This window comes from Pezoporus wallicus, unplaced genomic scaffold, assembly GCF_028554395.1.
Source record: "Pezoporus wallicus isolate ANWC-B61680 ecotype Strahan unplaced genomic scaffold, APGP_CSIRO_Pwel_v1 contig_13766, whole genome shotgun sequence".
Classification (NCBI taxonomy): Eukaryota; Metazoa; Chordata; class Aves; order Psittaciformes; family Psittacidae; genus Pezoporus; species Pezoporus wallicus.
In genome coordinates, this window is record NW_026635291.1 from 563,038 (window position 1) to 586,190 (window position 23,153).

Here is a 23,153-nt window from a genome sequence, read left to right on the forward strand (position 1 = left end):
CATAGAGGGTTAACAGTTTACCCAGTCAAGAACTACTGAGGAAGACTGAAGGTTGGAATCCAGCAGTACCAGAGTGTGAAGCCTGGTTATGGGCCAGCTGAAGTACAAGTTCCCCAGGGAAGGGTGAGGCTGTGGGGACTGGGCATTAGCCTCTTGCTTGCAAAGCAGAATCTTTGGGTCTTAAAGGGAGCAGCTGGCTCAGTTGTGTATTACAGTTCTCCCACTCAGAGCTGGAATGGCTGATGCAAAGTTCATGGTTAAATTACTCCATTTAGGTACTGCACAGCCCATGGAGGGGGAAAGAAGGCAAATTCAGTTACTTGGGAATGGCTTTAACTGCACTGCAGGAACCAAGAGACTAACTCCTACCCATCCCAGCATTAAATAACTAAGGCAACAGAATCTAATATGCCTGCAACAGGAGGACAGATGGGTGCTCCTTAACAGAGCACTTCATGTTCACTTTGAGGGTAACTTAGTAAGACTAAACGTCATCAAACTATGGCTGAGTAATTTCATGTAGTTGCAGAATTCCCCTCCCAACCCAGCTGGTAACAAGAACAAACAGGGAAAGCAACAGGAGCTACGGGTTCTTCCAAATGGTGGTAAACCAGTGCTGTCCAGTTAGCCCAGATCAGGACAGCTCTGTTTTAAACACAGCTGAAGTGATGCTTCTTAGGTTAGAAGGTGGATCAGTCCTTCAGTCAACTTAACTGCAAAGAGCATCAAACACTTGAGCTAAGTTTAAAAGCCGACATGTCAGACTGACTTAGCTCTTTAGAACCACTTGGGGTGTGCCATGTCCTTGGGGCAGAGTAGGCAGAGATGTATAAAAAAAGTTTTGTTGACATTTAAATATATTTCTATACGAATGTCTCACAGAACAAAAAAATAAAATCTTTCCATCACAAATACTGCAGCATGAAAATAAACACTTACCAAAATAAACAATGAGTGATATACATATATATATATTTGGGGGTGGATACGATAGAGTGAATCATATTGTTGCTTTTTAAGTCACAAAAGCACAATATAAATACGGAATTTCCTATGAACTCTTTTCCCTGTTGTAATAAAAATACATTCTTTACAGTTGAAGTAAAACTAGTGCAAGTCCGTGCTGCTGCCGCCGCGGCGCTGCGGGCCAGCCCCCATCATTGACACGGCACTTCGTACTTAAAGATGACGCTGAAGATCTTCCCCCCCAGGCGGTCAGCGAGCCACGAGTTCTTGATCACAGCCAGCTTGAGGCTCTCGCACTTGAAAGCCGCGTAGTAGTTGGTGTGGATGGCACGGCCCATGCCCTCGATGATGACCAGGTCTGTCTTGCGCTCCCGCACCAGCACAGCCAAGCCTTTGTCCAGTCGGCTGAAGGAGAGCTCTGGTTAGGAACAGACCTTACGCGTGCCGCAAGTGAGAGATGGGTGGTTCTAGGGGCTCTGGACATACAATGGGTGGGATACGGCTTTTCAGCTGGAATTACTGATGCCAATCAACAGGAACTCTTAAAGGCAATGAGACTGAATCGTAGTTTTAGAGCTCCATCCCCAGCACACTTGGGATTTCCCAGGAAACACACAGGGAAGTTCTGTTCCCCCAGAGAACTGAATTGACAATAACCAGGTTAACAACATGGAACACTGCCTGTGCTCGAAGGGATTTCCTGGTCATGCGCCGGATTTAACTGAGCTGCTCCTGACCATGGCCACGTGTCACTGCTCAACACACGATGATAAGGCAGATACCCAACAACGAGGAAGGGCTGATCAGGACCACAAGTCTGTAAATCCAGACTAAGCAACGTTACTGGTTGTCTGGAAGTGATTCCTATCGGAAAGGGTGGCTGAGATCCTCCAGTGCTGAGTCTCGGAACGTTCTGCAGCTGATGGAGACAAAGAACAGATGGGGACTTTGCCAACATACCTGAGATCTAGGCACGGAGAACTCGAACCCGTCTGAACCAAGAGCAGCTTCTCCTCCTTCAGGGCAGATCTTGAAGAAGAAAGACAACGACAAAACCATTAAATGTCATGGAAATCTGGTACTAAACCCATGACAACAACTGCCTGAGGCTGCTCTGCAAAGGCTTTTTCCCTGCTAGGGTTCCAGCAGGGAACACAACGCTTCCTTCAACAAAAGGCTTATTTGGTCGGCTGCGTATCCTCCACAGGGCTACTCTGTATGTGACATCTCTGCATTTGCCTCTGTTCTTTCTAACACAGCTTCATGTTTTAGCAGCTCGAGTGCTCATCAGGGAAGACACAGAAAAGAAATACAATTATGGGTTGTTAATAAAGATCTGATCTGTAAATTGTTCACCTTAATGAAAGTACAAGTCCTGCCCTGGCTTCCAGATTCCAGACACAAATAAACACAGCTAAATATGTAACAAGGAACTTGCTTTTCCCTTCCCTGTACTGTTCAATACACAATGAAGGCTGGGAATGTGCTTACTGAATGATGGGATCCATTGCTGCTATCCGCTCAGTCACGATCAGGGATTCGCTGTAGGTGACATCGTTCAGGGCAGGGCCAGAGTTACAGGCCAGTATAACCTGAGGTAAGGGTCCAGAAGAGTCCACTGGTTAATGCAGTGCATGTGTGGTGGCAGAGCTGCTTGTCTAAGTCATCGAGCCCTGACTTACTGTACAGAAGAGGAAACGCGAAGAGGAAGGCAGGAGGCCCAGAGCTCATTCTCCCTCAGTTAACTGCTATTTTGGGACTTACGACCCTCAGCACCCTCACAGGGAAGAGCTTCTGCCTAAGAGCTCATCTCAGTCTCCCCTCTGGCAGGTTAAAGCCTTCCCCCTTGGCCTGTCCCTACAGGCCCTTGTCCAAAGCTAATCTCCAGCTTTCTTGTAGGCTTTGGAGTTCCAGGGGTAGGGATTAGTCCCAGTTTTGATGCCAGGAGCCAGTCTGGTCAAGAGTACTGCAGGTGGATAGTTGGCAATTACCAAAGCTCTGTTACACGGTGAATTCACAATGAAACCCACTCACCTCTGTCCCTCTAGAAAGGAGCTCTCTGACAAAAGGAAAGACTCCTAAAATTATGTCTATTCCACTGTTATCTGCGAAAATTAAGGCACATTTATGAGGGGGACCCTCCTGAAAGAGAAAACCAACGTATTCAGGGTTGAGTTCACAGCTCATTTCAGTGCACAGTCTGTGTTATTTACAACTACTCACTTTAAGACCCCACATTTTATAGCCTCAAACACTTGGCCATTTTGGTTCTCTAGCAGCAGCACAACTCATCAGAACACCACACCCTCAGTCTCAGGGGAAATTAAGTTCCCTAGTGGTGTCTTTGCACAGTAATTTAAAGCAGCCTTCAGTAACTCTGATTTCTTTGAGAGGCCCTTCAACCTCCATTCATATAACCTGTACTGGAATTAAAGACAGCAGCTCTGAACAGGAGCATCCTTGGAGGCTGGAGGAGGAGCAGCAGCTGCTGGTGTGATGTGGTGGTCATCGGGGTGCACCTACCTCGGTGGCTGTTTTAAGCTACCCTGCTGTAGGGTGACAGGATTCCCCCTGCCAGGAAAGGGCAGGATGTGCTGCTGGGGGCAGTGACATCCTAAAATGCAAAGAGATTCCCTCTCCTCCGTTAACCTTTCCATCAGTTCTCAAGCTGACATTATAAACTCGGCTCCCTCCAGTTCACACCAGCAGCAGCAATTTCATAGTGAACAACACTTCATTCTTAACAAAGCACTGTCAGGACAGTGCCTGGCACTGCTCAGCTGTCACGGGTTCTCACAAGGGAGGAGCTGACAGGTTCTGGTTTAAGATGTAAGGAGTTTGAATAATCTACTCACAGCAAAGCTTTGGCTCCCATTGCCCACAGGGATTTACACAGACACAAAAGCTTTTCAATTAACCCTAACGAAGCTGCAACAGAGATCACAGGGGGCAGAAAGGGTTTTGCTAATTGGCGAGTTAATTGCCTTCAGCAAGCTCCTACATTACTGTTGGTTTTAGGCTGGCTACTCAGCCAGAGTAACAAGCCAAATGTTACCTTTGGGCCCAGTGTTCAAAGTTTTGGGTCTAGATGTATAGAAATAAATGTCTTTATAAAGCAGGGGTACAACGTGGTTCCTGTGGAACAGCTCTGGGAGCAACTGGGTCCCAAACTCTGTAGAACCTGAAGGAATACAGCTAAGAAACTTGGTAAGTGATGAAGCGTCAGACTAATCCGTTTTATTCCTTTCTTTATGGTATGGCTGCTGAGTTCCTGGTACTGGGTTACCAGAATGTATTCTGAGTTGTCTGAAGAGGGTTCTGTTAAAGCCCAAGATTAATAAGGTGGGTTTATGATGAATGTATTTAATTACTCATGGTTAGTAACGATTGTGGGTCATACCTTCAGTCGCTCCAGCCACTGGTTGTAGGAATCTTGTAGCCAGGGACGTTCTGTGTCATAGACAAGATCATGTTAGTGTGGCTTTCAGGCAAAGAGGAATTCTGCATGCTATGAAAAGCAGGAGGTGGCTCTTTCCAGGTGTTTAAACATTAAAGCAGTTGAGCTCAGGCTTCTGAACGTTAAACAAAGAATTTCAGAGCTCTGAATTCAGGGAAGAGCCCAACTGGAGCAGTCTTGAAAGGGGCTTTTCCTAACAAAGCAATGAAGTCAGGCAGGTTGGCTGCGTGAGGATCCATCCCAGATGGACGGTGTTGTGCCTCCCAGGACACTACCTCCCCGAGTGGGTTAGAACAGTTATGAAAACAGCAAAGACATTCTGAATATCTGTGCAGCTCAGGCCTCGGTTCAGGGAGAGCTTTTCAGATTGCAGTTCCTTTGGCACACAGATGGGAACGTTCCACTCAAACTCTGCAGCCTGTGCTCCAGGTCACCCCAGCGAGCACTGAGGTTTCCAGCTACCTGGGCAGCAGAACTGCCACAATAAACCCGGGCACACAACATCCAGTGCCAGCCACCACCACACATCTCCCTTTACCTTGTAGTTTTGACTTGGCTTCTTCAAATCCAAACTGTGGCTCAGATTCCAGAACGCTGCATCAGAGGGGAAATAAAGGGTATGCAGTTAAGCAGCTTCATCTCAAGTATAGCTCAAATGTTTCCTTAGCAGGTAGTCAGCAATCTGACTGGTTAAAACGGGGAGTGTAGACAGGTCCAGTGAGTGAGAAACAGATACTTTGTGCTTGGGTTAAAAACCGAAGGCTCAGATGTATATTACTGAAGCTGGTTTCTTTTGGCATAAGAACTCTAATTTAACACCCAGATGTTTGCAGGCACTAGACTACAGGCACAAAAGACACCTTTTGGTCTGCAGCCCACCATAAAATGGGGTCATGGGCTAAAGTCTCAGTGACACAGTCTCCTCTGAAGGCTGAACTACAAGAGTTTTTGAAGCTGTACCTGTGTGGCACAAAAAGGGATTAAAATAACCAGACCCAGGTTTTCAAAGGTACTGCCAGGAACTGATAGTAAAGTAGCCCCAGACATGTGGGTGGTGAGGAGGACTTCCACAGTGAGGTGACTTGGTTCTAAGATGTCAGTACCAATATTACAGCATGTGGGCACTGCTTGTCAGTTCAGTCTCATGAAGTTCCTTGAATCCAGCACTAAATGACATTTAACTCAGTATCTCTCAGTTCCTTCCTTAAAGACTTAGATTTGTACTATCAGCCCCCCCAAAAGAAAGTTCTAGAAGTGAGATTCCTCACACAATGCTTGTAAAGAAACAGCCAACACCTGATGCAGGTTTAATACAAGCTACAGTTAGATTGGTGCACTTAATTCTCTACAGAAAAAAGAACAATTGGATATTCTGAATCTTAAAGGGTACTTTTAAAACATTTTGAAACATTGAACACCTACTCTGAGACTGCTTTTGCTCCCCAGTCAAAGACATTCCCCGCAAGAAGTCCTTTCACCAGAGCAAACTGCCTCTCCTCCCAGTCTAATGAATCCAAAGACTCTATTACGCTGTGGAAACATTTTAAGGCTATGCCATTTTCTTTCTGCTTTATCTGTAAGAAAGACATGAAACAGTGGATTTATAGACAAGAACTTACTACCCATCACTGGTTGTCTCGGTGGCAAGACCACGCTCAAGCATTCTCCTCTACGTTCTTGGCCTCTAATGGACCAACAAGTTACTGTTATCAGCATGCTTGGTATCAAGAAAAAGGTTTCCTGGGATTCTAACAAAAAGCTTTGTTAGTGCAGCCCAAGAATTACTTTGCTTAAGAAGTTCAGGTGCAACAGATCTTGAGCAGGTTGGGGACTGGAGAGTGGGCACATAGAGGGACTTTTGCAGGGCCATGACCCATCAAACCCAGGTAATTACCACGAGCAGGCTCAGCACTGCCTGGCTCACAAACACTGGAGATCTCTGATTTCTGCATCAAGAGTTTCATCATCCCAGATGTTAAAAAGTTCCTGAATTTTTCCTTCAGTGGGATCAGGGTTACACAGCCAGTTATCTTCCCAGCTTCCCCAGTTCTAAACTGACGGGAACACCTCCTTGGGGAGGAGCTGGTTACACTGGTAGCTGACACAGACACCACACACTCAACACCAATTCTTTTCTCAGAAGTATCAGACAATGGAAGCTGTTAATTTTTATGGTTAGTGTTACCCTCCCCATGCGCATGTTGACAGTCCAGGGTATTATATCCCATTACCATTGCTTCTCCTCAGCGACAACCACCAACTGATTAAAGCTGTTGCAAGGTAGCCAGTTATCAACCCCCCCCCACCCCAAGCCATGACTTACACAAAGCTTCAGAGTATTGAAAAAGTGTCTTGAACTTGGATGTTGTCCGCCCTGTAAAGCGGGAACAACTTACCTTTGAATAGGGATCCGGAAAATTGAACTCATTTAAACAGTGTTCCCTTGTATCCAGAAGGCTTCTAACTGTTAAGGTACCATACGCACTTTAAAAGGGGAGAAGGGGGGGAAAAAAAAAGAGATCAACTACTTGTATAGAAAGAAAACTCTTCTCTTTCCTCCATAAGTCACTGCACATCACACAAGCACTTGAAAGTCTTTACATTCCACACGTGCTAAACACTGCCTCTAAGTGGCAAATCTGCTGTACAGGTCACTTAAATACAGAGTGGGAAGATGTTCAGAGCAAAGCTGGACACTGGCATTAACATGCTGCCATGTTAAATAAGCAGGTAGCAATTTTAAATAATAAATTTTTAAATATAAACCCATCTAATTTTTCCATTACATTCCAATATACGAGACCCAAAAGTTCTGTGCAGAGGACCTGATGTTTGGCACATCACCTTGTTAAAGCCTTCGGCCTACCCAGTCTTCAGCCTGCTCTGCTTTGTAACCTAAGCAGCTTTTAGTTAGTTTTTCGTTAGCTTTTAGTTTGCTCTGCTCGAAACAAACAGCAAGTGATGAAAAGGGAACACAGAGACACTTACAAGGGCTGCTGCCTGAGCGTCTGCAGCTTGTTCCAGTACTTCTGCCGGAACTTTTCGGCTCTCTCCAGAGCATCCATGGAGTCTGGCTGGCTGGCTGCAGCACGCTTTGCCACCTGGCAGGGAAACGAGGCAAGACACAAGTTACCACATGAATTCTTCCTCCATGTAACTGATCTGAAGTTTAGCCTGAGAAATAACCCCTCCATCTGCTCTTCAGTGCCTGCATGTATCTAGTCCCTCCCACACAGCATCTTCCAGCTTTCCTTTATTCCAGCCACCAAAGAATAGTTAATTTTAAATACCTCCTGTCTTCCCAAAGGATTTCAGCTTCATTTTCAAGACTGTACTTTCAGAAATTAAACACAACTTACTTACATGAGGGAGGGAAAAAAATAACATGCACACACACATAAAAGGAGAAACAGGCAGGAATTTAACAGTCTGCATTAACCCACTGTGTCTTTCTCTTTACTGCAGTATGGGTTTTTCCCAGCCCTTTTCCTCCTGACACTCACTCATGAAGTTTCTGATTTGTTTATTAAGCATAAACAGCTCTTAAATACTAGCAGGCACTGACTGAATCGGTTTTACAATGCAGAAGCAATACCTCATGCCTGATTAGGGCCAAGGCCCTAACGCTTGGCCTTTCTGGCCTTTGATGGCCTGACCATCCTGCTTGCCAGCTCTGTATGAAGAGGTGGTAAGTGTCATTAAGAGAGATGTTTTAAAAGCACCACCAGAGAACACAAACCTTTACACAATAGGTTCCACGCAGCAGGTGCATTTTGCAGGGTTAACATGCTGGTCCACAGAAGATTTATATACTAAATATTTGTGTCACTCACACATATGACTGTTTGTGATATTTACCCCATCCAGAGACTCCTCAAAGCAGGTGAGCCAATATTTTCTGGCCATGGCATCATCTGTGAGGTCAACAGTGTCTGGAATATAGGTTGATGGGTCTTTCAACAGTGGCAGGTTCACAAGCGGTCTCTCCAACCTATCCATTTCAAGCATGTCAAACTAGGTGGAAAAATGAAAGAGATTTATTAGGACTTACTCAAAAATAGACTCATAACAGATTTACTTGTACAAGGGCTACAGAAGTCCGTCCATCCACAGCTGAGAGTGACAAGTTTGTAGACAACTTTATGTCACCATAAATAATCCACTCCCCTGCATGGATTATTTATCTGTGCCCATCCTGCAGACGGAGATTATCAAAGCTTCAGGCTGAAAACTTACTATAGGCCCTCTAGTTTATTATTATTTTCCTTCCCTTCCTCCCCAGATCTGCTGGGCTATCAAGTTCAAGGAGCACAAAGAGCTGAGCACAGGATTATTTGTAAAGGAATGCTGCTATGTTGCTTCACAACTTCCCTTTCAGAGTCCTGGTAAGTCCCCAAAACTTTTCCTCATGTCTTGTAAAAACAATGCTTGGGATCAGATTTCTAAGGACACAGATTAATTTAATGTGAAATATGCGTCGTTACACAGCTCTGTACCGAAAGTGTGCCTTATTTCTTGCATCTGAAAAAACCTGAGCACGTTTATCTGTACTTTATACAACTACCTAATCACATCGCATCTGCCAACAGAAACACTCAGCCTAAGTAAAGATTAAAGCCCACAAAGTGACAGGTCTTTGTGCACACACACTAAAGTGGCTGTTACAGAACAAGTGTCTTCAGTATTAATTCAACTGCTGGAAAGTAGACATTAGTGAACTGTGACTGTTGCAAAGAGATCCCACTTTATGTGAACAAAGTGAGTGCCAAGCAATAGAAGAATTCAAAATGGGGCAGCTGTGGACAGCACATTACAGCTGGTTTGACACTCTTATACCATTGCCAGCATGAAAAAATATCATCTCTCACAGAGTAAAGGCTTGACAAACAACAGATCATTACCTCTGCATAAATGCTTTTAAAATCTGTAATACATTTTCTCATTAAGAAGGATGGGGGTGTTATTTTTTGGTCACACTTGCAATCCACAAATTTATTAACCCAATTTCAGTTATGGCAGAGCTGAGAACTCGATGTTTTTACATACAGGCACAACCCACAAAATCCATCATCTGCAGCTCATAGTGGACTTATATGGGAAACCATTCAGTAAGAGCTCTGCACCTCGTCTTCAGGCCTAAAAAAGCTGAGCAACTAACAGAAAACAATGAACCAAAGCCAAGACCTGCTTCTCCCACCCCATTCCCTATAGCAAGGAAACCAATTCCTGAAAACTGGAAAGAGATAAATCATTGGTTGAGGACATTTAAGCAAACTTGACATGAAAAACACTGACATGCAGACTAGTAACACAGTAAAACAATGAGCTCCACTATTCTAGCTCCTTTCAAAAGCACTTCAGTAGATGAAGTATTAGAATAGTTTAAGAACCTGAAGGTATTTTCTGGGTGCTTACTGGATGCCAGTTTCACTGTGCAATCGGAATTACTGTATTGTCAGTGTGTTTAAGAGATGACTGGGCTCATACTCTTCTGTCCAATTATATATATCTCTTCTCATAGGAAGTAAATAAAAGCTGCTTAAAGACAGGGGAACATCGAATTCAAAATTCTGAAGCACAATATTTCAGCTACTTCAGAGAAACAGTAAGAGATGAATGTTCCCCCCACCCCACTTTGGTGAAGGACACCAAGACAAAGTAGCAGCCACCATCTGTTTTTATGAGACATTACAACAAACCATCACACAAGACAACATCACACAATACAAGACACCATATTAATCACTTTTTTGGTAAGAAGGAGCCCCAGTGGCAGGAAGCAACCAGCTTGAGAATAATCATCTGTTTTCAAATAACCATTACTAAGAGAAAGCACTTAGTTCTAGAAAAGACAACCACATACTGTACCACTCCTTGTTCTCTGCATAGGGTAAACATCAGGGGATGTGCTCATAAGACCAGAACTCCCAGCGTAATTCTCTCCCCAGCTATACTGATTTGGATCTAGAAAAGAGAAAGACAGAAACACACATAATCTGAAAATAAAACTGAGAATACTCCCATGAGTGAGTCTAGAGCTAGCATCCCTTCAGAGAAGGTGCCTCACTACCAAAGCCATCTTCCCTTGTCTTTGTAAGTAAACAATTTCCCCTCCAACCCTCTAAAGAAACATTTCAACCACTCAGTGAATTACCTAGCTCTGAAGAGCTTCAATCTGAATGAGACATAAGACAACAGCTGTAAAATCAGTCTTTTTTTAACCCCCTTCCCTTGCCATTAAGGGCTATAACCAGCATGCCTTCAAAGCCCTATTGCTAATCATGATTTCTTGTTTCTAAATCTAGATCCAGTATTAACAAAATGTAATCACTAAAGCACAATGTAAGTTCCACACAAACACTAAAGTTACTTCTAAAAAGTTTTTAGAAATAAGTTTAATCAACTTGAGATGTACAGTATATGCTGCAAAAGCAACGTCTGTAATTCCTCAGTAGCTGGTTCCTTGCCCATATCTACAAAATGGGTATGAAAATTATTCCACATCCATAATTCTAAGGTCTACTTGATACTTACTAAGTACCATTAACAACCTCTCTATGTTCCATTCTAACTAATATACTTACTGGCTTGCTTGTGCATCAGCAAGAAATAAAGAAAAAGACAAATGGCAGAGTTCAACCAAAGCACCCTAAACCCAAAGAATGCTGGACAGAAGTGTCTCATCCTTCATAAATGTGTGAGGCTTTTCTCTCTCAAAGGAACACAGTCTTCTTCAGTGCATTAACTGAATTCAGAAGCTGGCTTCTTAAAGAGGAGGAAAGTTCTCAGAAACAACATTTCCCCAACTTGATTTAGTTATGAGTGCTCTCTGCAGAAATCCTGCTGGCTTCTCAAAGCTGAGCAGGAGAAATGGTGAGAAATTAAGATGTCCCTGCCAGGATATATAAAACCAAAGCCCAGCATCTGTGTTTATTAGTGTCAAAGGTATTTATTTGGGCAAAAACTTACATGCAGCCTCTTAAGAGAAACTTGGACATTACACTGACATTTCAGAACACAGCATATACAGAACAGAGCAGTGCTGTACTTACTGTCTTGTTCAGCTCCTTTTAAAAATGCCCCAATGGCTCCCAGGTAGCCTTCATGTCTCAGGAACAATGCCTGAACCTCTCCCTGCCACAATATGAAACATTGCAATTGGATGGTCCCTGCTGGCTAATATGTACTTCTTTGTCACTAGTTTTACACTTAAATTTAATAGAAACAACTAAAAGATGGTAATATTAATTTGTGCTATATTCTAATACATTCAGTAACTTTAATGGTGCTTCTGAAACACAGCTTCAGGAGGAACTGCTTACAAACATCATTCCACAGTTATTAAACAGCTGGGGAAAAAAATACATGCAGAAGTGGTGTGTATTCTACGCCTGCACAACCACAGAAGCAGAGGGAAGCCAGTGCCTCCACTAGAAAAGACCACTGCATCACGCCATGAATATTCAAATCCTCTTGCTTAAACACGCTGGCAATATCAGGTCATCTGATTTCTAGGTCACCAACCTAAGTGTGTGCCACTGTGCACTGTACACATTTGAGACATTGTTCATTACCTTGGTTTCATTACACTGCTGTTCGACAACATGCGGACACTCTGTATATTATCCATAGACAAGCATTTCCCCCATCAAATTCATTTAATTGTTAATATAATACGTGAATGTTAGGGAGAATAAGAACACCCTCCATCCTAGCAGCAGGGTCCCTTAGCTTTCCTAGGCAGGGCTGGGTGAGACACTGCTTTCTGTACAGGAGAGCCAGCTACATCTGCAGCAGCCGCTGGAACAACAGCTAACACTGAGGTCAGCTACAATTCCTGGAGAGACTGCGATGTGAATCACTAAATAGATGAAGCTATTCTTACAAGAATCTAAAGCTGCAGTTTTGCAATAGTTTTCTCGAAACCCAACAGTTTTACAGAAAGGGACCACAATGGCAAAATAAAGGGGGGGGAAAGCAGCATACAGGAGTCTCTTGCCCAAAGCATTGAGAAGAGAAAAAAAATGGTCCTGCCTATTCTATCAAATTACAAAAGTGCAGAACTAATCTCCCTGTAAGAACCACTAAGTGAGCTTTTGGACTTGACAGTTTTTCTTGTGAAAAATCTTCAGCATTTTCCACATCTTCAAAACCTGTAAAGAACTAGGGCTCATTTGTTCTGGGGGTTTTGGGTATTTTTGAACAACAAAGCCACCACACTAACTATCTCAGCAGAACTATCCCACATTGCATAGCCTAGGGGGTGAAAAGAAATAGATGCAAGTCAGCAAGAGGAATTGAATAACAATGTTAGCTATGAAGAGAATAGTGAAAACTCATTACTTGGCAGCTACAAGACAGACTGTCAATCAAAAACTAATAATAAAGAGGGAGAGGGAGGGAGAGAAAGAGAGGCCAGACAGAACTCCCAGACATTTCACATTGATTTTACCCCTCCCACAACAGATCTTTATAGCCCTACTTGCCTACCTAACCAGCAGACCTCTACGCTTACTTTATGTGTAATTCCACTTATTAAAGTCCCCCAACAACCTAGAAAAATAACTAAAATTGTGACTTTGCTATCAGGAAAATCTCTGCTTCATTACCTTGGAGAAGAAGTTGATACTGTAGGTTATTGTGCGCATAGTAACAGGGTGACCTCGAATAAAGAATCCTCCAAAATATATCTTCTCTAAGTTATGGAGTTTAGCGTAGAGGCAGGCGAGCTGACCAATGTCATTGCTGATCATATGTAGTAAACTTTTTGCCATATCTTCTTTGGAAAATTCTTAAAGGAAAGAAATAGTAAACTAATTGAAACACAGATGAAGAATCCTCAGGTAGACTGTGCTTCTCTAACAGACAGCCTACAGGTGGAGGAAAAAATATCCAGTGCGACCAATCTCTATGGGTATGGAAAGGTGCTCACATCCCCAAAACATCTCTTACTAAAAAGTACTTCAAACAACAAGGAGTTTATATTTGAGTGAAGATATCATGTAAGACTCTAAGCCTCTGTTAAACATTGCTTGAAAGAAACCTGCTTGAAAGGCCAACAGCAATGGCAAGAACTCCATTTCTTCTCTCTAGGAACCACAGATGATGGTTCATCCATCCAGCTTGACCTGAGATGAGCTGCAGCAAATAATAATGCAAATAAAATTGCAAATGACAGTAAATCACTGCCATGGGTCCTCTTCTGGACCAAGAAAGCCACATGTATTTCCCACAGGAATGAATTCCCAGTAGGCTAACTAGAGAACTATTTTTCTTGTTTGCCTGAAATTATGCAATCCCAAACTGAAATGTGATTTAGCAAATAAAATATTGTGCAGGCAAAACACATGTAGGCAAGATGATGGAAAGGAGTGGTGGTTATTTTCCAGCTCTACTTGTTAGATCATTATGAACAGCAGATTCCCAAGGGTCAGAGGAGATGGTGGCATTTCTTCTCCTTATTAGTTTTGAATCATGACTCTAAGTAACTGAGCAACACAAGCAGTGCTCCAAGTCCCCTCTCAGCTGAGCACGGGGAAATGGCTAAGGCAAGGTATGTTTATGCTGATGAAGCTGGCAACTGTTTTTCCATCCATTTAAGTGTTGAACCTAGCACAAGCAGCAAATCCAGGAAATATAAAGTAATTAATCTATACCAAATCTTGAGTAGATCTTTTATACACTGATACCTTTATCAGCTGTAGTAGATTTCCCAAAGCTGCTAGCAATCAGATTTCCACTTAGGCCCAGGGTCTGGTAGGCTCCTCCATATACATCTTTCACCAGCATGTCTACATTTGTGTGCTGTCCCTTGGAAGCAAGTTGCAGCAATTCATCAAATTTCTGAGGATGAAAGGCAGAGTTACTCCAGCTTTCCTGGACAGACAGAGAACCTTGCCCATAAACCCAGAGTTCTGCAGCACCTTTACTGGTTTGGGCTTGTCTTAGAATCAGTCTGGCAGCAAAGGGTGCCTTATTCCTAATAGTAATTAAGTCCATTATCTTATCAGACAGACTGGTCTTAAGCAAAGCTCCTTTAATGATGAAAAGCATAACTCTCCTCTTCTACAAAATCAGGAAGCATTAAGAGCACATATTATCATGTTCTAAGATTAACTTTTAAAAGCACCAAACAAATTATTGCAAGTATGGGTCTTCCCTTTGACATTTTCTTATTTGATGCATATGCAGCTTTAGCTTTCTGTACACTGCTGACATTTAGGAACACCTATTTAAACCACATGGATCTTTGAGACAGGAAAAAGCAGCATGATTTAAGAGCTGAGTTAGGCAGAACAGTACTAAACCAGGCCTTATTCTGGCAGATCACCAAGCTGGGATTGAAGTGATGAACCCCTGAAACCATAGTGTGAAACAGAGAGGTAGAATTCCTCCTCTCTGTTCCCAGATATTTTACAGTAATTGGGTGTTCTCTGCTTTTCTTCTGCAGACCATGTGGAAGGAATTAGGTGGGCATTTCATGTTGAACAAGAGCATAGAAAATTGACAGGCCACTTTGAGGAGGCTATTCTCCGCACTACAAACAGTGCTCATCCTTGCAGACAAGCCCAAGCAGGATAATTATTTTGCCACTAATGATCATCTTACCCTTTTTGGCCCTACATTCTACCAGTATCTTTTTGCATTTAAAGATTCCTTTGAAAATATGAACATAAGTCAAGGACTCAGCCTTGTTATCTAACAGTGTGGGACCACAAGCACCTATGGAGAGTATTGAAATTGTTCTGAGCATTGCAGAGCTGCCTGCTCTGTTTCTGCACCAGGAGAGCAAATCTTCGAATAAAAAGTGAAACACGCCAAGAGACACATAATTTTTTTCATTTTTTTAGTACTCCAATGTTAGACTTCTGGTTTCCCACAGAAACCTATTTTAAAATAATTATTTCTCCCTACTGTCATTCTAACGTTTCCAGCTTCCTCTTAGCATCTCATTTAATCCCACATCCCTTAAAACTGACACTTTGATACCTTTGTTTTTGTAAGCAGTGCTCCAAGACCCCAGAAGGTTCCACCTCCAATTGAGCTCCCTCCAATCCATTCAAATTTGTCTTCTGTTTCTACCTGTTAATAAAACAAGGCATATTTTCTAGAAAGTCCTATTTTAACTACAAACACTTACATATGAGAACACATGGGTTTTTTTGAACAGTGGAATTCGTGTAGGTGGAACTCTTTAACTATGTAACTATCAGGTGAGAAGTGCATGTTCCTCATACCCTAAGCAGTTCCTGAAATGTTTGTATTTAATTCTTGGCCAATAACCCTAAATACAGACATAAAACTTGGTCCCCTCCATAGTGTATCAAACCAAACCAATATTAAAAATCACTTTGATCTGACAGCCTTTGTCCTTATCAGTTAATATAACAACTTCTTTAAACACCAAATTACATGTGATTAAAAAGAAACTATGGGAGTGAGTGAAAAAGCATTCATAACTCTGTAAGAAAGGGAAATTGAGAAATTTTCTTTCTAAGCATTATTAGAAACAACTACTACTCTAAAAAAGCAAGATGCTTCAGATCACCTTTATCAAATTCTACAATAAAACATTTTAGCAACTACTCACCTTCACTATAGAAACCCCAGAGCCAATATTCACCAGTAAATAAGGAAAAATGTTTGGGTCATTCGTCTGAAATCGGAATTCTGTATCTGAATCTTTCTGGTATGCAAACACTTCATGGGGTATGTTCCTTAGCACAAAGTTGCATCCTTTAATTAGACAGGTCATTACATCTTCTTTATCTACTCTGAGGGGAAAGGGAAGAAAAAACCCCTTACGTAAATGTAAGAACAGGAGATAGTAACCCACACTGCATGGCAAGTCCAGCTCTCTTAAAACATGAAACCTACTTCTGCATATGTTCTGATGTTCATCCTCTATGCCAGTACACACGGGCCAAAGTTAGACTGGAGTTACACGGTAACTTTAATCTTACATTAATCGTGCTGTCATTAAAAATAATCCTGCTCCCTTGTTTGCCTGTTTACACCGCCTCTTTAGGGCACTGGTGCTAGCACAAGCATATGTGCACCCCTGCAACAAAGTAGGTCAGGAAACTAATCTGGAAAGTAGCCTAACAAAATTTCCTAACACGGAATACTTTTCTATCACTCTTCCTCTTCCTTCTCAATAGAGGAAAAAACACTTCAGCACTTGTCTGTGACAGACTGAAGTGACTGTGAGGGGCCTACTATTGGGATTGCTAAACACAGAAAAAAAAGACTTCTTACAAGAATAATAGGATTCATAACAGTATATATCCTGAATATGGAGCTTGGGAATATGATACATAATTTCAATAAGGTGAATGATGTAGTTAAGCCAGCTAACACTGACTTCTGTAAACTTCTATATCTTATATATTGTTACTGATTTATGGTAAATTTCTCACATGAAATATCACAAGAGTTGTTGAAAACACAAACCAAGCACAGATATTCACGTCAACTAATACAGAATGTTTGTCAGGATGGAGAAGGTGCTGCTTTTTGGGCCTGTGGACCAATTAAGTATGTCATGATAAAGTAAAAACCAAAGAAACAAAGACCAGGTGCCCCACATGAGAAGTGGGAATTGCCTCCTTGACTTGATTAGCACCAGCCAGTAAGGTACTGATGTAGGCTGGTTTGAAAAAGAGTTAACAGAATCCTGCCTATCAGGACAAGAAAGTAATTTGGAAAAGTAGTATAAAAGAAGATGACCACAGTGCCTTATGGAACTGCAGTGGGAGAGGAGCCTTGGAGTTCTCAGTAGTAACATCAGGTATGTTTAACATTGGTATAAATTATAATGATATTTTTATCTGTACCCACAGTATCTTTTTAGCTTGTGGTGTTTGATAAAGATGTGTGTAACTGTAACTTTATGAGGCTGTGGATTCATGAGACTGCCCTTTAGTCTCCTGCAAGCCTATGCTTCTGCATGAAGTTTATATAGGAGCTATGCAATAAGTTGCTGTATGATATTAATTACTTCTGAGCATGCACAGAAAAATGTTAGAGGCTTTTGGAACGCTTGAGAGCTTAGGCAATTACAGAGATTAGGTATATCAGGAAAAAAAGTGTCTACTAATAATATTTTGGTTTGTAGTAATAGTTGTCAAGTGGATTTCTTCTTAAAATTTAAGTAGAAGGTCTGACACACTTAAACACAGTAATGGATCAAGGATTCCCAGTGAAAATTCTTGTTACTAATGAAATTACCAACTACTTGATTTCCAATATGACTCTGTTTTATATACCACTGACAGTTTTGTGCATTTGGAGCTCTGCTCCATTAGAGTCTAACGGTATGTCCAAAGCATGCTCCTGATAGTCAGGATACTATCACTGAAGTGCTGCTAAAGTTGAGAGGTGAGAACTAAAAACTGCAATCGGAATAGATTAATGTAACTTAAAAATGGATCCTTTCTAGAAAAAAAGCTGTGATAAGACCTTGCTTTCTTGTTTTTGCTTTCTCCTGAACCCTGTGCTCCTGCCTGTTGGCTCTATGCCTGCATCTCTGCTGTGTCAGCTCATGATAGTGCTATCTTGTGGCATGGGTGGCTTCTGAGGGTGGATGGGCAAAGTGGCAAGTTAGCCTTCTAAAAACTCAAAGAAATTATACACTCCTGTAACTAAGTTTAAATAGTTCTACTTACTTCAAACCCAATTTCTTTTCAATAAGATCTTTGAATTTATAGGCACCACCACCTGTAGCTTTGATGACTTTTGTCTCTGTATTGACAAGATGGTCTTTGATGAAATCTAGGCAGGTTTCAATATAAGTGTTTTCAAATTTAATGAAGTGAAGTCGAGCTGTAATTTCCTCCTGAACAGTTATTTCATACAAAGGTTCATTTTCTATGTCCTTTAAGAGAGAAAAGAGTTTATTACAGATCATTCAGAAGCCTTCCTTGAGAAACAAGGTTATGCTGAATTTCTGAACATAAATTTCTGTGCTTCCTTTGTCTTGAAACTGTTAATGCTATTAAAAACGTAACATCCCAAGCTCTTTCAACGATATTAATTCTCCTTAAGCTGAATAACAGACATTACAAAGAGCATACTTAAACGATAAGAAAGTTCCAGATAAAGCTTCATACAGGACAAGTTACTAGATGAGTTTCAGATGAAACTTGTATTCTACTGTGAGAAGCCAGTCCGGTACTTCACTCGCATGATTCAACCCCATGCAACTGATGAATGATAAAATTCTCACCTTTCCAGAATGATCAAAGGATCTCACTCTAGCCACTTTGTGCTGCACAGTTGAATAATAAGCCAATTTGGTTAATGAGCCACCTGTCAATAAGAAGATGACAGATTATGATTAATGTCTCACCTCAGAGCAAACAATATAATTTATGTACGTTTGCTTTATCTAAGGGTTCTTGGTTTTTAAGATCTCATCAGTTAAAGCCAGATATAATTAAGCTAAATGCAAAATGCAGCGAGCCAAAGAACCCTGGTCTAGAAACTGATCTGGCATGGTTAATTCTGAATGCACTTTCTATAGGAAAAAGCTCTGCTTTTTTTCTTTGTTGGAGAGAAGCCCTTAATTTTAACTCTGCATTAAAAATACCCTGGGCTGCAGACCATAACCACCCTTATCTGTACAGAGGGTCAGTTCTAACTTGGCAACCCTGCTCTTGGAACAGGAGCACAAGGCAGTCAGGTGGTCAGTATCTCTTGTTGTTACAGGCCTAATGTGTAGTTGAATTTAAGTCTGTGTGCATTACTTGTCTCTTGCCAAGTCTTTGGCATGTCACCCCTTTCAGCAAGTTTACCACACATCTTGTAGAACATGCTTTGTACAAGACAGGAAGTAATTATGACCAACCACTGGGTTAAAATTGAAGTCCCACAAGTAAATAACTTAACATGATGAGTAAATTCAGTAGCCCAATGCTCTGCCTTATAAACAAACGTCATCGAGAAATGCAGCATGGGCGTGTTAACAATCAGATAGTGCTTATAGCTTTGCCTGCAACAGTACTCTCAGCTCTTGCATGGTGCTCAAATAAACACAAGTTGTTGCCTTCTGGGGGCTTTCTCCAGCAAAATTTAAGTGAGGTCAACTTAGTGATCACTGACAGACACTCAAAGCATCAAAAGCAGCAAAGCTTTCCTGACCTTACATCAGTGTACTAGCCAATGCATTAAAGTTTCTGGTTAACAAAATGTATACTCTATTCTAGCTTGTTGCTTGAAGGTGAGGGTTTTCTTATTTTCTTAGCTTGGTTTTTAAGAAAACTGAATTTAGTAGCTCTGCCCTATGAGGAAAAACTTCCTTCCAAACCTTCTAAAGGAATTCTGGAGCTTGTGCTGGAATGTCTCACTGCACAACACTGAGAATGACGCATGTACATCAGTAATTTATCACCAGGTAAATGGTATGTAAAGCACAGCTTTACACTTCCTCCCCTTCCTCTCCTAGTTTTGAGCATTTAAATACCTTTGCAACACCAGCTGAGAGATGTGACTAGGCTTTGTAACTAATCCCACAACTCTAATTCCACTCTGATCCCCAGAAAAGACCAAATCCAGCTGTTATTTTATCAGGCATGAAACAAGTATCTTCTGAAGGACCTGGTGGACTTGTGATGCAAGACTGTGTATTATGGTGCATATATTCTTCCCACTATACAGTAAGTCTCCACCACCCAGAGCAACATTAATCAGAGGACTAATGGAGGCTGGCAGTAGTACCAGTGTACTGTGGCTGAAAAGCACTTGCCTGGTTTTCTTAGTAAATAGTTCCACTAACCTAGTAAGTATAAAATGGAAGCGAAAGGTGTGAATCTGACCTGGCTTTGCCGCTCTCCACAGAATGAATGCTAATCCCTACTCCTTAACAGGCTTAGCCCAGGGTGCCCAGGCCAGCCGCCACCGCAGCCCAGCTCCCTGCTGCCGTGCTCAGGTGTCACTTGGATGTGCAGTACTCCAGCTGTCCCTTGGTGCAGGCTGTTGTACACCAGGAATACTGTTCTCCGGTTGTGTACAGGACATGGGGTGTTTCAAGGGGGTGACTGAGGGCGCAAGTACAGACAACGGCTGTTGCAGTCCCAACCCGCTCCCCTCCTGCTTTGCCAGCTCCTTCTTCAAGGTGTGTTCCGGGGGCACGGAGGACCGGGTGACGGGCCCTGCTCGCCGCGGCCAGCTACCAGGGGGTCTGCACCGGCCCGCCGGCCTCCAGGCCCCGTTACCCTTCTGACAGGACAGTACGCTGTTCCGCCAGGGCGGCCGGCCCGACCCGCCGGCGCTGCCTCTCCCCAGGGGGGAGCGGGATGTTCCCAAGGGAAGAGCGGATCCAGAGGGGCGGCAGGAGAACACCGGCACCGCCCGTGGACACCCAGCGTCCCGTGCTTGGACAGTGTCGCACCCCACCGGACAGCTCAGGGCCTGCGAGACCCGGTGGGGCCTCCTCATACCCCCGCACAGCGAGGCCCGAGCCGCGCTGACTCCTGCCTGCAGAGCAGCCGTATGTGTCTTCCCGCCAGGCAAACCCGTAGAGTTGAATTCCCCTGCGCCTCAGGGTGTTTGTGACCTGATGCACGCCACAGGAACACGAAATGTAGCACGGCACAACACGAGGGACGTGGAGCCGTTGGAGTGAGGCCAGAGGAGGCCCCAGAGCTGCTGCGAGGGCTGGAGCAGCTCTGCTCTGGAGCCAGGCTGAGAGAGCTGGGCTGGGTCGGCCTGGAGGAGGGAAGACGTAGACCTTAGAGCACCTCCTAGTGCCTAAAGGGGCTACAAGAATCCTGGAGAGGTACTTTTTATATGTCTAGGGACAGGATAAGAGGAATAGCTTTAAACTTAAAGAGGGGAGACTGAGATGAGCTCTTAGGCAGAAGCTCTTCCTTGTGAGTGTGCTGAGGCGCTGGCACAGGGTGCCCAGAGAAGCTGTGGCTGCCCCATCCCTGGCAGTGTTCAAGGCCAGGCTGGACGGGGCTTGGAACAAGCTGCTCCAGTGGAAGGGGTCCCTGCCCGTGGCAGGGGTTGGAGCTGGAGGAGCTTTAAGGTCCCTTCCAGCCCAGACCAGTCTGGGATTCCATGGTTAAGTGCCTCAGCAAACTTTATTAATCAAAACTACTCCCTAGATTTGGGACTCGGCATCAATTCTGAGCTCACCCTCGCGGTGACCCCTGCTGGCAAGTCTCTTGGCTCTGAATTTCTAAATAACTTGTTGCTGAGGCACGCCTCTGGCTTTGTCTCGCACTGGGACAGCGAAGGTTTGCTACGGCTGTGAAAAACAGCATTGCAGGGGTTCTGAATGGGCACGAAACTGGTGAGACAATGAAATACCAACTGTCACTGAAATCTTTGTCTCGTGCCCTTTAGCCCAGGGGCCCCCGGGGACATTAGCTGCGTGAACTACTTAAGAAAGAATAACTTGCTGGATTTGTTACTAGATTTTTATTTATTTTTGTACTGGTAAAAGTTTCTGCAGCTTCTGAAATCCAAGGTAATTCGTGGCACAGGTTATATACACTTGGTGCAGCTCACGCATAACATGTCACAGCATCCTCCAAGGATAGTGATGATTCACATTCTCCCCACAGACTAAATACAATTTGTACACCTGCCTTTCATGAAAGACTTTGATAAATATATCTTGTAAACTCGACAACACAGCCAGAACCTTCTTTCCTACAAGGATATAAAACTGAGCTTTTGCCTTTATAAAAGGCGCACGTATCCTGCATCTCACAAGCAGTACTCTGACTCTGTGAGCAAGACATCCTGAGGAATTTCCTCTACATAGTTTGAGTTATGGTTTAACCATTTCCAGAGCATGCTCAATACAGTCTACAAATATTGTAGAGCCCATTATGGCCCCCGTAGGGAAGCTAGGTTTTCAAAGGTGTCCAGTTAGACCTGCTGCTCTGCTTGAGCCACCTTGGGTCCCCACAGCCAGGCAGTGCAGTAGCCTGGAATACGGGAGTCTCAAGTGAGGTAGGTCAGAGAAAGAGGCTCCTCCTGAATGGACACTTTGAAAAAGCTAGCCTGAACGTCTTAGAAGTTACTGCGTTCCCAACAGATCTACACGTACAACCTCACTAAGGTTAAGAATAGTCAGTGTTCCTCTCTGAACATCTCCTCCGTCATCCTCGCAGGAGGATTACAGCTCACATTCTTTTAGAATAACTTTCTGTCCACATGGTGGGATCATTTCTGTCCTCCTGGAAGAAGGGAAGCAGACATCCGAGCATAGTAACGCTCTGCTAAAGGAAAACGTTCTTCCTACTCATGAGAGGAGTGGGAGGACTTGTACAGTAAGTCATGATCTCTGGCATATGAGCAAGTATCCAGGAAGCACATAAAGGTAGTCTTGGTCTACCAAGGCCTCCCGAGGCTGCAGGAAGGTTTCAGTGCTGCTTGGTTTGCAGGTGGCTAGTGGGTTGAGGCAGGTGCAGAAGCAGCACCAGAATTCTTAGGCACCATTTGTGACCTCTGGAAATAGCAGATGAGCTTCTGCTGGGTTTTGGTGTTTGCTGAATGGAGATTCAGGAATTGCAGAGCTCCTCCTCGTGTAGCAGGCATCCGCTTCACAAATGTTCTGCTGTAGGCTTTTGGCAGATGTTGCAGAAGCTGAAAGGGCAGAGGAGGAGAGAAGTGTTACACAGGGAGACTTAGGCTGGAGTTTTGTCTAAAAGTAAGGGCAGCAAGTGTCATTGCGGGATGTACTTACCTTGGCTGCATTTCTGTCGTTGACAGTCAT

The 23,153-nt window shown here is 43.2% G+C and overlaps 1 protein-coding gene across 1 annotated transcript; it reads right to left on the bottom strand.

Moving 5' to 3' along the window:
- Window positions 1-951: 951 nt before the first annotated feature.
- Window positions 952-23,153, bottom strand: PANK4 (pantothenate kinase 4 (inactive)). Its single transcript, XM_057417468.1, has 22 exons — window positions 23,124-23,153; window positions 21,563-21,700; window positions 20,638-20,978; window positions 20,322-20,419; window positions 18,651-18,733; window positions 18,091-18,299; window positions 16,014-16,197; window positions 15,413-15,505; window positions 14,113-14,266; window positions 13,033-13,214; window positions 11,476-11,557; window positions 10,287-10,387; window positions 8,282-8,437; window positions 7,412-7,524; window positions 6,820-6,907; window positions 5,846-5,997; window positions 4,962-5,017; window positions 4,367-4,416; window positions 3,001-3,108; window positions 2,458-2,558; window positions 1,927-1,995; window positions 952-1,371 (listed from the first exon to the last, which is right to left on the bottom strand). Exons 1-22 carry the CDS (start codon window positions 23,151-23,153, stop codon window positions 1,158-1,160), a joined length of 2,802 nt encoding a protein of 933 aa, XP_057273451.1. The 3' UTR covers window positions 952-1,157.